General features: G+C 39.5%; 1 protein-coding gene across 1 annotated transcript in view; it reads left to right on the top strand.

Annotated features, from left to right (window-relative positions):
• Nucleotides 1-8,397, top strand: part of ATP6V1H (ATPase H+ transporting V1 subunit H) — a 52,138-nt gene extending 43,741 nt beyond the window's left edge. The window contains exon 14 of the mRNA XM_008644923.2: nucleotides 6,175-8,397. Coding sequence (XP_008643145.1) covers nucleotides 6,175-6,235 — 61 coding nt within the window. The 3' untranslated portion in view covers nucleotides 6,236-8,397. The remainder of the gene's footprint in view (nucleotides 1-6,174) is intronic.
• The last annotated feature ends 7,355 nt before the right edge of the window (nucleotides 8,398-15,752 follow it).

Raw genomic sequence — 15,752 nt, 5'->3', positions numbered from 1 at the left:
GCGGACCTGCCCCGGAGGGGAAAGGGCCCGCCAGCCGAGAAGGCTGGGGCTGGGTTTGTGATTGCTGTTACTGCCATAGTTGTTGTTGTTCTGTTTGACTGGTTATATACATATATATATATATATATATATATATATAGTAAAGAACTGTTATTCCTATTTCCCACATCTTCGCCTAAAGGCCCTTGATTTCAAAATATAATAACTTAGAGGGAAAAGGGGTTATATCTGCCACTTCAAGGGGGGGCTTCTGCCTTCCTTAGCAGACACCTGTCTTTCAAAACCAAGACACCCTTGTAATGTATGTTCACCAGCCACCACAATTAAAATCTTCATTTTGATGCATTAGAGACCCAAACTGTTTGGTTGAAGTGGCTTTGATTCTGCTGTGTACATTTGTTTCTTTGTTTTTGTTGGTGGTTTGTGATGACTTACCTTCAAAACTACTTATGGTAGGCATTGGTATAATAGACACATATTTTATAATCTCTAATACCTTTTTTTTTTAGTTGAAATACTTAATAGTGCATTAATCCACTGAGTCAAAGAAGAAAATTGTGTTCAGGAAACTAATGACAAAAGAGAGCAGCAGTTCTCTAGTGGTAGCACTCCAGCTTTGGCAGTCTTCCCAGCCCAGCTCTCTAGGAAGATGTCTCTTTTTTTTTTACTTTACTACTTTCATAACTGTTCTATTTCTGCTTACTTCTGTGAAGAACATGATAATGAGGAGCATGTAATGTGTATGTATATATTTTAATATATATTATATATATAAAAGTTATATAAAATATGCAGTGGTATAACTTTGGATACAGCAGTAAGACATGCTAATATTACATTTCAGGAACCAAATATTAACACCACTGTGGGTTTGATTTGAGCCTGGCTTATTTTCTTTCCTGGCTTCTGTGACTGTGGCTCTGTGGTGAGGCAAATGCAGCTGTGGTGGCCCCTGTAGAGCTCCACCTGCCTTTCTCACAGCCACCACTGATGTTAATGTGACACTGAAATAACCATGTTCAAGGGAGCTTATTTGTAGAAAGCAGTGCACTGCAATTTACTTGAGAGTTAAATGAACAGAAAGTACTGTCTCACCAGAATACCTTGAGTGCCTCGTGAGAAAGGCAGGCATACACAGCTGGAATGGGCTAAAGGGTGGGTATCCTAGCTTTGTCTCCCACTGGATTAGATGGAGACTACACAGATGGTTGCAACCAAGTCTTGGTGTTGCCACTTCATGTGTACAGCACAAAGGTTCCAGGGATGGTTAATCTGTGGCGTGTTACACTTATGAGACAATGTTTTCAAGGGTTAGTTTAGCCTGCTTAGAATTGGGAATACATCAGTTGTGTAATTCAAATACCATTTGTAAAGCCACAATAAATTACTAAAATGGGTCCCTCTCTCTCTCTACAGTCTAATAACTTCTCTCCAGGTTACTAGACCTCTAGCAGAAATTCAACATAAAGCTGGCAAAACTGATCAACTTGTTCAAAGTATTCTCTCTGCTGCCTGTCCTGTGAACTTGTTTAACTATTTATCATATCTTTATGATTTTTCTGTAAACAGTGTATGTTGGCAATGTCTTTTGAGTGTGTTGAAGTAAGTGGCAGACTTTTTGCCATACCTTTATTATACTTCTTTCATAATGGGAAGGATTTCTTTAGAACTGACTTTTCAATTTCATTTTCAAAAGAATGGGACTCTTGGCTTATTTTTAGATAGAGAAAATAAAATCAATGTTTTTATTTTGGTTTTTGCCAAAGAAAAGCATTCTGTCTCTTGGGTACCTCAGTCTGCTGAAACAAGCTAGAAATTGCAGATATTCAAGACTATAAAATATTTTTTGATAACTTGGTTCTTCAAGAAATAGGATACAAGAGTTAAATGTTAGAAAAGAAAAAAAATATGAAAATTTTTCACTTCCTTTCTTCTATGCTTCATCTACTTTTCTTCCTTTGCCTGTTAAAAAAGTAATTTTCAGTGTTCTTTAAAGGACAGGCAAATCTGACTGCACTGGAATTGGGAGTATAACACTGGAAGTAGTACCACTTAAGCTTCAAAGCTTGTTTCTTTTAACACATGGCCTCTGGGGATCTGTTGTATGTATCTGATAACCTTCCCTTCTATCACAGACTGTTGTTGACAATGATCTTTTAATATATGGTATATATTAGTATAAAATTTGTAGATAGTGTCTTGTGCCAGTTTGCAATTATCTCCTTATTCCATGCTCGCTGAGTTTAGGGGCTTCCGTGTTGGATCAGTTCCGTGTGCCTTTTCCTAAATAAACTTTAAGCATTTACTGCAATTATGACATTTAAGTGTATCGCGGCTTCAAGGTGTCAGTGTCTCTCGTGAGAAACAGAACCAATTAAATTAAACAAAATGGAGAAAAATTGGAATAAGAATTTGAGAACAAATGAATTCATGTATTCACCTCTAAGCTTTCTTTTCTTCTTGGAAAAAGTGCTTTGGAAACAGCAGAAAATGTGTGTTTAAAAAGAGACCCAAAAAAAGGGGAAATTTCTAGTGTGAAAGGAATCTCACTTGGTTATTTCAATAAGAATGAAAAGATTAATTTACAAATGGAAATTACTTATGCTTCACCATCAGACTTTGGAGTGACCAGGAAGGTGAAAATGTGTGGTGTTTCAAGTCTTGTTGATCTGAGCTTTAATTGAGAAATGGAAGATTTTACAGTTAGTCTCAAAAGTGATGTACTGCAGTTGCATGTTTGAAGCTTTTCTGTAGTGCAGAGGTAATTTTTTTTGCTCTTGTAGATTTATACTGTATCAATTGTTTCATGTTCGAATGCTGTTATCTGTAAATGCAAAATTGTTTGCGCTAGCTTCATCTGCTTTTAATAAGGATGGTTTTATGTTGAAGGAAGTGAGAGGATGGCTAAACCTGACCTTTTTATAAAGGCCTTTCTGTTAACAGTGTGAGGAAAATGGTTCAAAATATCTTGTAGTTGTCCAATTCATGGGCTTATAGCTTGCAGTTAAAAAAAAATAAGTCTAATACCTCATTACTTTCCATTGTAGCGTGCATCACAAACCTCTCAGATGCTATTTTGAATATTTTATTAAATTATTTATTATCTTGGTGATGAGAACCATCCTTTCATTTTACATGCTCATATAGTGCAATGCGTTGAATGCTTGCATTCTTACAGGTGACTTTAATTTTGTGAGGTTAATAGTAATTTTAAAATCCCAGTTTTCACTTCAGATTTAACTAAGTACCAGTCAGCATAAATGAAAAGTCTTAGACCCTTAATTTGTAACAGCATGGGGATGGACACTTATGTCCAACTTAGGAGTGAAGTTTGGAGCTTACAGTGCTTCTTAACCTCCTAATGTGATGAAATACCAATATTTATAAAATATATTTGAATCTTGTCATTCTTTTAGTATGTGTTTTAGCAGAGGGAGAACAGGGTCCTACTTAACATTTTGAAGCAGGTCCAGAGGAGAACTATGAAGATGACTTAGAGGGATGGAACATCTATTCTGTGAGGAAAAGATCTGAGTTGGAGTTGTTAAGCCTGGACAAGAGAAGGCTCTGGGGAGGTGTTAGAGCACCTTACAGTACCTAAAGGAGACCTACAGGAAAGCTGGAGAGGGACTTCTCACAAGGCCAGGGGATGATGTCTGTAAAATAAAACAGGGCTGGTTTATATTAGATACCAGAAAGAAATTATTTCCTGTGAGGGTGGTGAGATGCTGGAAGAGGTTTCCTGGACAAGCTGTGGATGCCCCATCCTTGGGAGTGTTCAAGGCCAGGTTGGATGGGGCTCTGAGCAACCTGGTCTAGCTGAAGGTGTCCCTGCCCATGGCAGGGGGTTCGGAACCAGATGATTTCTAAGGTCCCTTCCAACCCAAACCATTCTATGACTCCATGTTCATCTGATCTGGACCGTGCAAGAACTTGTCCTGGGTTAACCAGTGACATTCAAATGGAAGTGATAAGCAAACAGAAAAGTAACTGATCCTTCTAACAGCTTGTAATGCAAGGTTTTTGCATTTCAGTGTTCCTTGGTGGTGGCTAAAGAGGTGATGGGGTAGGAACACTATGGGATTTTCACTTGGGTTTGCAGCATGAGAATATAGAGATGTAACTGCAGGTACTCATTCAATATAGGGAAATGGGATGAGAACTTTTCCTTGACCACGGACTTAAACCTCACACATACAAAAGGTTTTGTAGGGAAGATACTGTTCTACCTACTGTAGAAGTTGAATATGTCTATGAAGGCACTAAGTACCTACAAAATGTGGTACTGCTCTGCCTTCTTGGAGATTTTTGCTGACTACACTACACTCTGGTGGGATTTTTAGAAAGCCTTGGTTATGCATCTGAAACAGTGTAAGCTTTGCAATAGTTGTAGTGTTATGGGTTATGAGCTTGATTGATTTTCCTTCTTCAAAGTAGTGGTGTGGGAATTTCATATTCAGTATGGTTCGTCTGTGCTTTAAGAATAGATGATGTTGTGGGTTTGTGATACTATGAGCAGAGCCATTAATGCAACAAGTGTCAATTACTTTCAAGGCTGGATGTCAGAGAAGAAATACTAGAGTCAGTACATGCACATAGGCATGAAACAAATGAAAAAAAAAGACAGCCAAAAACATTGAGGGAGCAGAAAGAGGCTTGGTGAGCATGGAAGCTCTTCCGTAATTGCTGGCTGTGTTTTTGGATGACTGTCAAATTTTGTTTTGGTGGTACAGTTTTGAGTCCTGCCAAACCACAAGAGAGCAGCTCATTTCCTTCTTTGCCATCAGGAGTCTCTGCTTTGAGTGGTAAACTGCCTGTTATGAGCAAGAGTTGTATCTATTAAGTGGAGCCCAAGCATTAAAATACTGTGATTTTACAGCAACACCTGATGAAGCTGTAAATGAAGGTGCTAAATCATAACATATAGTTCAGTATACAAATTATGTGTTATTTTCTTTGCTAGTGGTGTTTGAAATTAATGTTTTGTAGGAATTTTAGCTTTTCTGGATGCTTAATGTTAAAACTGAGAAAAGTGGTGTTGGGTGGTGCTAAACTTCATTGTGCAATAGGAATTGCAATGTGTAAGGAATAACTCTTCAACAGGACACGAAGCTGAAAACTAGGTTTTGAAATGTGCAAAAAACCTGATCTTTTAAATTTATTTTTTTAATAAAGCAAAAGCACATAGTCTTGAGTTAGGTGGGGGTTTTTTGAGACTTCTTTGTGCACATCATTCCTCTGAGATGCTTCTATTGCTTAACCTATGTAGGTTGAAATATCTGTGTAGTGAAAAAGCACAGTACTAAGTGTATGATCAGCAGTAGAAAAAAAAGGCCTACATTTCATGAGTCCTGAAACCTCTTTCACTTGATACAGTGGTATAATTACTGTATTTTCTGTGACAAGCAGCAACCCAGGTACTATTATTAAAGACCTCTTTCAGCTTTTTTCTGTGGTTCTGTGAAGTGTTGATCTTCTTTCACAAGAGAGACTGAAGGATTGAAACATGCAGAGGAACCATGCTGTATTTTTCCATGGCATTTATGTTACCGTTGCTCAGGGCAAGTGCTAGTAATCTGGGGAGTGTTCCAGTGTTGAGAGGAGACAGAGAAACTAAGTGCACTTCAAAGTGCAGGTGAGGAAAAAACTAAAGAAAATATTGGTGTACAGTGAGCCTGGATTGATTATCTCTTCATTTTCTCAACTTGAGTATGTAGTTATTTAGTCAGCGTTGGTTTTGCTTGCCTATGGGTTGTATTGCCAGTATGTCATACGTGTTACTTGTGCTCCTGCAGCTGGGTTATGGGAAGGGATGCTTTTAAATGTTTTGCCACAGCTTCTAAAATATGTATTCAACAAGCAAAATCTGTGTGCTTCATGGCTGTTCTGTATCCATTGTGAGGGCTTCTAAATGTTCCCATTGGGCTCTTCCCTTTTTCTAGACAGCTTTGTTGATGTTTGATTTGTACTTTATTTTCATAGGGCAGATGATGGATATCTAAAGCTCAGCTACTGTCATTGTCACTCCAGTTGACTATTGACTGTAGACATTATTTGAAGGATTAATTCTGAACTTAAAGCTTTCCTCTTCTTTGTCAACTTGGTAATTCCCACCATTATCCTGTTCCCCACTCTCCAGAACATTTCTCAATCTAATTTTTTGTTGTGTTCCAGGGAATACCTTGGGAAGCAGTTGCAGTCAGAACAACCTCAAACGGCCACCGCACGGAGCTAAACACTTCTGTCCGTTCATGCAGTTCATGCTTACAACTACAGTATGTTTGTCTTAAAATTAATACAGAAGAAATCCTGAAATCACTTGTTCTTTGTCTGCTATGGGTGCATGAACATTTCAACTTTCCTCTAGTGTTGTTGGCTTACTAAAAATTTGTTTGTTGAACTAGTTCTGCTGATTATGCCTATTAGCTTCTTGTTCTGTTCTGAATGTATATGAAGAAATGTGGCTAATATATTGCATTTGTTTTATGTATTTATTCTCATAATAAAGAATATTATTAAAGGATATCCCTTCCATAATGGATATTATAATTAGCCTAGAAAAATTGTTCTCTTCTTTTAGGGGGTTATCGGTGTTGTCACTTTCCAAGGAAAGCAAGTAGTCCCCTTATGTCTCAGACAAATTAATAAAGCTTTGACTTAGTGTTTCATAAGAAGTGCAATAGCCTAAGAAATACTGATTATCAGCAGTAAAATATATACCAAGTCTCAAAATAGTGTTAAAATTGTGTATAAAAACAAATGTATGGGTGGGTTTTTGCGGGGGTAGGGTAATTGTCTTGTTAGAAACTACATTAAAAAGATCTGGAAATGAGAAGAGGAAAAGAAAATGAACGCTCCTCCATCAGTGAAAACATACACTCAAGGTTATTAGTCCAGCTGTATAACACCAGTGTTAAGGCTGTAGATCAGAGATCAAGTTGAGTGCAGGTTTTTTTTTTTAAATGTGCACTAACTGCTGAACTTGGAATTTCATGGAGGTTTTGGTTATTGAAAATACTTGTAAATGTTAGGGTTCTGGTTTCATTCTAAAATCTATTGTATTTCTTTTATATTAAGCCAGATAATTTGGCTATCAATATTTTCTGTGTTTTGTAGCTTCTGACAGTATAAGATATGTAATCATCAATAAATCTAAGATGATCTTGGTTCAGCATATGAAAGCAGTTTTGTTGCATAGATAGAAGCCTGGCTCCAGGCACTTATAACACCAAGCAGTTAATATTCTTGTGATTCATTATTAGAATTAAAAAAAAAAAAAAGAGTGAACATAACTCAATCCTTAATCTTGTCAGCAGTCATTTGAGGTGCAAGTCTCTGAGGAAACTTAGAGTACTTTGTCATCAAGTGAAAAGACAAATTGGGAAAACTTTCCTTATCCAGCCTGAATTTTCATCATATGTAATTAAAATTTGACCACTGTTGCAATGGAGAGAGAAGAGAGTTAGACGACTACAGGTTGATGATTTCTTGGTCTGCTTAATTAAAATTGGATTGTGTAGCTTAATAACTTTTGCTTACTTTTGCATATAGAAGGCAAAGGCTTTGATATTGCAGTCAGTATCACGAGGAGAGATGCTGAAGCCTGAAAAGAATTAACCCTCACTCCAACTAAAGTCAGTTTATCTGAGTAGATCTTAACTCAGCACTGCATATTCCCACAGTGATGGAGGATACTGGTAGTGTGGGAAGCAGCTGGAAGAACAAGGGTGCACCTACATTGCCCTTCTTATCTTGGGTCAGTTGAAAGTTCTTGAAATGCATCTGAGTCCTCACTGCATTTTACACTTCAATTTACATTGCATGGTGGTGTCCATGCATGCATGGGGTTCTTCTCCAACAAAGCTAAAGCTCAGGATGTACATCCTGCGTGTCTAGGCTACGTGGCAAGTGTTCCATCTACTGGACCATTTAAGATTTTCTTTGAAGTATGGCCTTTAGAAATGCATGCAGAGTGCAAGCTGGATTCTTAGCACCAAGTGTCTTGCTCTACAAGTCAGCTTTTCATGTCACACTTGTCGATGTAAGCAGGGCCTAAGACTGCTGTAAATGATTGGTCCTTTGGTTACAGCTGTATTGTTGGGTCCAAGAACTGTGATGTGGCATTAATGGGGAAGGATCCCAGCTTCAAAACTAAGTGTGTTGTTTCCTTTTCCAATGGGAACACTAAAGTACTGCTTGGTAAGGAGATCTGGGGTTGAAGTGTAGGAGTAAACACAATGAATGCTACCACTGGCAACTGCTTCAATTTCTGGAGGAGCTAGAAATAACCACAATTTGTATTGTGAAACAAAATTGCTTACAGTTGTTGTCCTGAAACATCTGAGTATTATTTCCATGGATTATACAAATAAATTCTCCTCTCCTGCTTTGCTAGTATTAGCCTGTGCATAATTTAATTCTTCATCATGTGGTCTGTTTCTAAGCTGTGTGATACCTGGCATTCTCTGACATTTAGTTACCTCCTTCTGTCCAACAGCTTTCTAATTAAAGGAATGGTCCTGATGTTTTACTTATATCCCTGTATGTTGTTGATGCCCTGGTGCCCTTGATACCTGAAAGCCTGAAAGCCCTGAGCTTTCCAGCTGCCAGTGATAACATTCGGGTGGCTCACAGGTTGGATCTGAGTGAGTTCCTGCCAACGATTGTATCTAAAGAAGCCTGGAAACCTGCAGGGGTGGGTGTTACGGTGAACATTGCTGTGCAGCCAGTAATTTGGACTGAAGTTGCCAGAGCTGAGATTTCTGCAGGGGTTGGAGTGCTCATGGTGTCCTAGAGGTGCTGGGGAATCTTGGCATAGCAGGGAGCTGCAGAGCAGTTTCCAGATGTAGGTTCTTCATCTCCCACCCCATGGCTGGCCTATACTTGTTGGTAGTGAAAGGCCTTAATCCACAGTCCCAGCAGAGAAAAGAGGACAGAGCTGTTGAGCTCTTAACCTTTGGAATCAGGAAAATCAACCAAAAGTTTTTGTTGAATTTTAACTAATGCACAAAACTTTCTACTACATCTGGTTTTTTGTCTCACAAGTTTAGCTTAGCGTTAGCTTTTGCTACCGAGCGTTGTTTTTACTATTCCCCTGTTCGCATTGCTCGCTTTACTCACTCAGCCTCATTCTCCCAAAATCTAGCATGGTACAGGCAGGCAGATGCCATGGTGGCAGATTGGGTGCTTCAAGGCTGTGTGATGACAGTGTGGGCAGAGCTCAGTGTTAGGAAGAGAAGTGTGTGCCAGCAGCTTCCTTTGTTCCCTCTGGTGACATGAAGATTTAGAGATGGCTGGAGATGACCTGCCATGGACCAAATGACTAACTTGCTCCTAAAGTGAGGAGATACAGCCACCATCTTCCAAATTAGGGTAATCAGTCTTCTCTTTATGAAATTCACCATTTCCCTAACTTTTGATTTCACTCTTAAGTTTCACCCAACAATAAATGGAGTTTAATTTTCCTGTAATTAAGGTAACAGAGCCTTTGAAATCTTTATATAAACTGACAATTTTAAGTTTTGCCTTTGAGATTCCTTTCACTTTCCTGGTTAAATTATTTTCTTTGAACTTTGGTCTGAAATCTGAAGGGGAAATGAATTTGAGTACGTTTTTAAGATACAGCAACTGTGAAAAGAATTTAAACCTGTAACAATTCTGTGTAGGAGGGATGCATGATGAAGTACTGACACTTAGAAGGCAGGAAAATGCCTTTAATCATGTGCTTACTTGGATGTTTATTATTCCCATAAGCTGTTTGAGATCTTAAGGCCTGCAGTCAGATGAAGAGGAGGCCAGATTTTGCTCTTGGCCAGTGTGAGGTACTCTGCTGGAAACAAACTGGGGCTGAGCAGGAGATGGGCTGCCCAGGCCCTGGGTGTACCACACTGCCTCACACCTCTCTTCATTATCTCATCTGAGCTTCAAAAATACCTTTGGGCACCTGCATGAACAAATGAAGATGATCAGTAATTTCTAATACTTACTGCTGGGTCAAGAATATGACATGCTGGTTTTAGTCCAGTAAGTGACAAGTAAGTGACAAGGACTCAGAAGGAAATTGGTTGACCCATCTCTGTACAAAAGCTTTTGGTTTTCCCTTTGTCAGCTTCTGCAGAATAGTTGGGAGTTGTCTTTGAACCACATGTTGTCAGAGCTGAGAGGAGAGCTCGTGCTCTCATTATGACCAGGTATGTTATTAATTGTATTTGTTTTCTCTTAGACTCCAAAATTATTATTAAAAAATCTGAACTGCTGTTAAGATTTTCAAATGGCCAAGGGTATCATCATTCAAATAGCACAGAAAGCAGCAGCAACCTGTCTTGCAAATATTAGGTACTGCATTTAGGGAGTTACTTCAGAAGTCTTTACCTTGACGTGTGTGTATTTCATTGGCAGCTGGTTCTGAGATGCATGAGACACTGCTAAACACAAATTGTGCTAAAAACAATGTGCCAGTATCCTTTGTTTCAGAATGTTTTTCATGACCTGCCCCATGGCCTTACTGATGCTTTTAACCTAAATTACTGTGTAGGAAGGAGCCTAATAAATAAAAAAAAAAATAAAAGGAATAATGACTGATTGTTTTGCAGTGTTTTGTTTCTGTTTCTTGGTTATATCCAAGATAATTTCTCTACTATGGGAAAGTAATTTTAATTTGAGGCAAGACTGGGAAAAGAAAAGAAAAAATCTGTCTTCATATAAAAGTGGACAGAAAGGCTATATACATATATATGTATATTTTTATATATATATAGACTTGATAATATCACAGATTTTCCCAGAAGTGCACATTTTCCCCCTCTGTGTGAAAACTAAATCTGCAAAAGGGAAAAGTTAAATTTTTCGGGAGTCAGCTTTGGTGCCCTTCTGGGCATATTCATAATATAATTTTTTCAAGGCTCTTCGGTTTGCCACATCTGCATTCTGTGCAGAGACAAACTGTCAAGTTGAAAATAACTCAGTGTCATTCATTAACTATTTTTAAAAGGCTGCATGTATCCAGCTCTGCCAAGAAAGGGCAAAGAAATTGGACAACTGATTTCGGTTAAAACCTATCAATCTGGAAATCACAGAACTGCTACAATATCAGACTATTTTATAGGAAGAAAACATAACAAATTGTGGACTTAAAGGTCATCATTCTCTAGGCAATTTTCATGTGGTAAGGAAAGGTGCAAAACAAGCCTATTCTTTCAGGTGTAGGTGGCTAAAATGCAGCTTTGGATTATGAGTGTGTCAATGTGGGGATCATGGCAACAGCTTTTTTTTTTCCTGCTAGAATATCACAGGCTATCTTAATCTTTTGAGATTTGCAAAGATTACAATGCATTTACAAAGAATCACTTTATCTGGCTTCCCCAGCTGGTGCACTTGAAAGGAGCTGGTCCTTTCCTATGCAAGTGTCTGGGCAGGAGACCACTGGTGAAATACTAAAATCATCTGGGATGTCTTTGGTGAAGTCCTTTTACGGGAAGTGCATAAACTGTACCTTCTGTTGTGTGTCTGAATGTCACACCTCAAAATTTCAGTCCTTAGGTGTCATCTAGTTCTTTCTATATTATATCCTAAATTCTCTTAGAATTGGTAGAATTTCACAATTCAATTTAAAAATATTTTGTTGCTATGTCAAGCAGATGATGGATGATACCGAGAATAAGGGAAATGTTTTAGAAAAAAAATAGTTACTTTCCTTTGTTAAGAAAGGGCTATTTATGCCTCTTCTATCTTGTTGTATTTTACCTGTTTTTCTTATACATTCCAGTTCAAATTCTGTCAAATACTGTTTCTAAAGAAAGAGTCAAGATTTTTATCCTATTGCTCTTTATCTGTTTTCTTTTTCTTTCCCCCTTCCCCCCCCCCACTTAGATACATTAAATGTCCTGAATTTTATCACCCCTGCTTCATATGCACTGTGCTGATTTCTTTTCTTCTAAGAAATCTGGAATGGGATGAAGTCTTTCCTTAAAGAGAATGCATTAAGCTTCCTAGATTTTGTGTCTATGGAAGTTCCAGCTTTCTTATCCAAATAGCCTCTAACCTGGGGCAAGCATCATGACTTTGACTGCCCTGCAGGGACTAGGCACTGTAATTTCTTTGTGTTAGTCTGTTTATCCTGTCATGCCTCTGTGCCCTTTCTGCATATGAAAGGAATTCTGTTGATTTCTGGAGTCTTCCTTTTATGGTCTTCATTTTCTAATCTGCTGTAGTAATTGATAACTTTCATGAACTCTTGTGATGTTGCAAGTCAGCATGGGGGACAAGTGGTGGATCATTCCATCAAACCACTGACATATTTTTTCATCTTCTGTTCTCCCTCCTGTGTCGCTGCTCTCAACGCAGTCTGAATTTCCCATTAGCTGGTTCATTGCATGCAAAACAACTGTATACAACTGAGGACTTTCATCTCCCGTACTGGGATGACCTCTGGTCTACTCTGGCCTTCCTTTCTGTTACATAATCTCTGGCGTGTTTTATGAACATTTGGGTTTCTGAGTTTGTATTTTGAGGAGACAGAGATGTTTTTTTTCTGGAACAATGGGGATGCAAACACATATCTGTTGCTGGCTGTGAGACTACAGCCTAAACTTTTGTTGTAGGTAGATATGTCTAGTCACAGTTTTAAAAAAGGTTAAAAAAGCCAGTTCATAAAGACCTTTTTCATGCACTGCTTGTAATAGATGTATTTTGCTTTCACTCTGGTCACATCTCACAAGATCCAGGCTCTGCAGTATCAGCAGCATGATACTTGAAATTTAATCTGTATGCCCTGAATTCAGTAGCCTGACAGAGTTAGATAATTATTATCAATTTAAAATAAAATTCTGAAATAAATAGCAACAAAAATAATAAAAAGGTAACTTTTTTCTCATCAGTTTCCTATTTACCATAAATTAGTAACAGTGAAGTGTAAAACACTTTTTGAGAAACACTGAAGGAACTCCACTGCAGCTTGTTTAGGTATGCTAATGACTTACACAAAAGGAAGTTAAATGTTAGTCTTTGTCAAAGTAGACTGCTCTGTGTCATCTAACTCTCCCACTGGTAAGTGTCTCAAGCCATATTTAATTTGAAATATCTGTGATGCAACATCTCTACCTGTTTGCTTTTCCCTTGTCTCCAGCTGAGGATGCTCGTCAGGTAAAGGGGTGTCAAAAGAGCTCGGCAAGTGGAGGATCTCAAGCTGTCCTTCAGCTGTCAAAAGCTGGTATGGCCTTGTAAGAGGTGTACAATAATTAATGCTGTTGACTTTTCCTTCTCTCTGTGGACAGATAGCTACCACCTGGCTTGCCTTAGGAAAACAATCGAACAAACCCAACCCCTCGAGGACATGTGCTGAGGCTTCTGTGCAGCGCACACGTTGCTGTTTCACTGTCCCCCTGAACATGGCTGGGTTAACTGGCTGGTTCAGTGCTGTGTCTGGATACAAGTGCCAGCTCCAAGGACAGGGAGGAAGCACTTAACCTTCTGGCTCTCTGGATGCCTGGCAAAGCACCAAAAGGAGTCTCATGGCTTGTGCTGAATGTATTTCATTGCTGCCAATTTGCTCCCTTCTCTAAGCAGACCTGCAGCTTCATTTTTCTCTCTTCCACCATGTCTGCAGGAAAACCTAGTCCCCCTGAGGCATAAACACCAAGCAAACCATGGGAGGTAGTATTTTCTGCTCGTGCAATTATGGCTAAAAAGCTCCATGCAGCTTTTCCAGGGGTGAGAATATTATTTGTGCTTCCTTCAAAGCTACTATTTTTCAGTCTTGATTATATTTTTTTCTATTATGTGAAGCTGTTAGAAATTGCAGATAACACTTGTCATTTTGTGAAGTGGTAGGTAAGCTATTACCAACTGAAGTGCCTGTGAAGTGAGGTAAATAGTCAGACCTGATCAAATGATACTTCTGAGACTTACTCAAAGGGCCAGTAATGGTCTTGTGGCATTCTACCTTTAGGCTGACATGTGTGCCGTGCCCGAGAGGGCATCATTCACCAAAGTGGGGCAGGAAGTGCTGGGTGGGTTGTGCAGCTAAAAATACTTGGCAGCAAAAAATCTGTGCAGCTAAAGGATTCTGCTCTGTTCCTGTAGCCTGGCTGGGGAACTGCAGCAGGGAGACACGGCCTGGAGGATCCTTGGTAATAACCCAGGTCCAGGTGATGGAGAGGTTTGGGCAGTGTGAGGGGGTACTAGGGGGAAATGGGCAGCTGCCTCTAGCTTCTATCTGGATTCCTGTTTTGGTAAGTTCAGCTTTCCTAAGCCCCATCATTCTGGTTTTGTTCCTGGCATTGGTCTTTGACAAATTAAAGTGATGCCTTATATACCTGAAGTATGTAGTCATTTTTGTTTTGCTTTCAGAGGGCCTCCTCATGGATGACCAAAGGCTAAAACCTTTAACGGTTTTGTTGACTTTTCTGAGCTGTAAGAACCTTTGCTGCCAGGTCAGGTAGTACCTCATCTGTCCATTGAAAGTACCTTTTAGCTGTTGTATTTTAAATACGACAATTGTCATGAAAGGCCCTTACAATGGGGTCTGCATAAAGCTTCTCTAAATGTTTGGGAATTTGCTTCTAATAAACATTACTTTAGCTGAAATGCATGCCCTTCGCCTAGCGTTTTAGAAAATGAGTGTCTGGTGAGTAGTAAATGGTGACCAAAGTAGAGGAGAGTGCTTTTTCTCAGCACAACTTTGCAGTAAAGGAGTTAAAACTAAAGATTGCAACATTATCAGGAGCTCCTGCATAGCAAAAATAACTTAGTGATGCTGCTTAATTCAAGCAGTGCTTGGGAATGCTGTTTAATCATCACTGTTTTAGCCCGGGATGTGTAATAAGCCAAGGAGGTTAAACAAAAGCAATCTGTGTTCTGATACAATTTGTCATGGAAACAGCTGGGTTTACGGCAGGGGAAATGAGCAGGCTCCACAGCTAACTTGCTGTGCAGCCTCCCTCCCAAGGGATGGCATCAGGAGGTAACTGGTTTATCCTGAACAAGAAGGTTTTCATGAGAAGAGCCCAGCTCATTTAGCAGACACCATAAGCAGTGCAGGGCATCTCTTGGTCACCCCGTGCTCCCCAGACTGCTATGGCAGCTTGAGCAGGGCGCCAGAGAGGGATCTGCTGTGTTTAGCTGCTCTGCTGCATTGCTCTACCATAAAAGTGATTCCTGATTTCATCCCTTTGAAAGACTACTGCAGTAATCTGGTTTCCCTGGGCAGATCCTTGCAGAGGCCTCTCCTGAACTGGAGGATCCCAGTGCAAGTGTCTGTGCGTGAGGTGATGGTGCAGAAAGGAATGGAGGATGGGAGGGCTCTGAAGCAAAGCTACTCCCCCCTTTCTCCATTCATTTTTCCTAGGGCTTAACCAGTAACCCTGAAGGACTGTGAATGCTGGAATTTCTGGAAGCAGAGCATTGTCTTGTGAAGGTAAGAGAGGTTCATGAAAGATCAGCAAAGGCCTGGCTTGTTGGTTCTGGGTGCCCATTCTCAGAGAATGAAATATCATCTGCCTTTGTCTTAGTGTCAATTCTTTCTCCTGTTCTTCCTGTTGAGAGACTGGGCCAGAAACCCACTCCTCTGGTGGCTTTAAACCTTCCTGCTTCCAGATCCACTGAAGCTATGGTAAGGATCACAGAATCACAGGACAGCTGGGGTTTGAAGTGACATCTGAAGACCAAGTCCAAGTCCCCTGCTAAAGCAGGTTCATTTAGAGCAGGTTACACAGGAACACATCCAAGTGGGTTTTGAATATCACCAGAGGAATCTC

Source organism: Corvus brachyrhynchos, unplaced genomic scaffold (genome assembly GCF_000691975.1).
Source record: "Corvus brachyrhynchos isolate BGI_N302 unplaced genomic scaffold, ASM69197v1 scaffold60, whole genome shotgun sequence".
Taxonomy (NCBI): domain Eukaryota; kingdom Metazoa; phylum Chordata; class Aves; order Passeriformes; family Corvidae; genus Corvus; species Corvus brachyrhynchos.
Note: the sequence above shows the minus strand (reverse complement) of the source record. Positions and strands in the feature narration are given on the sequence as shown.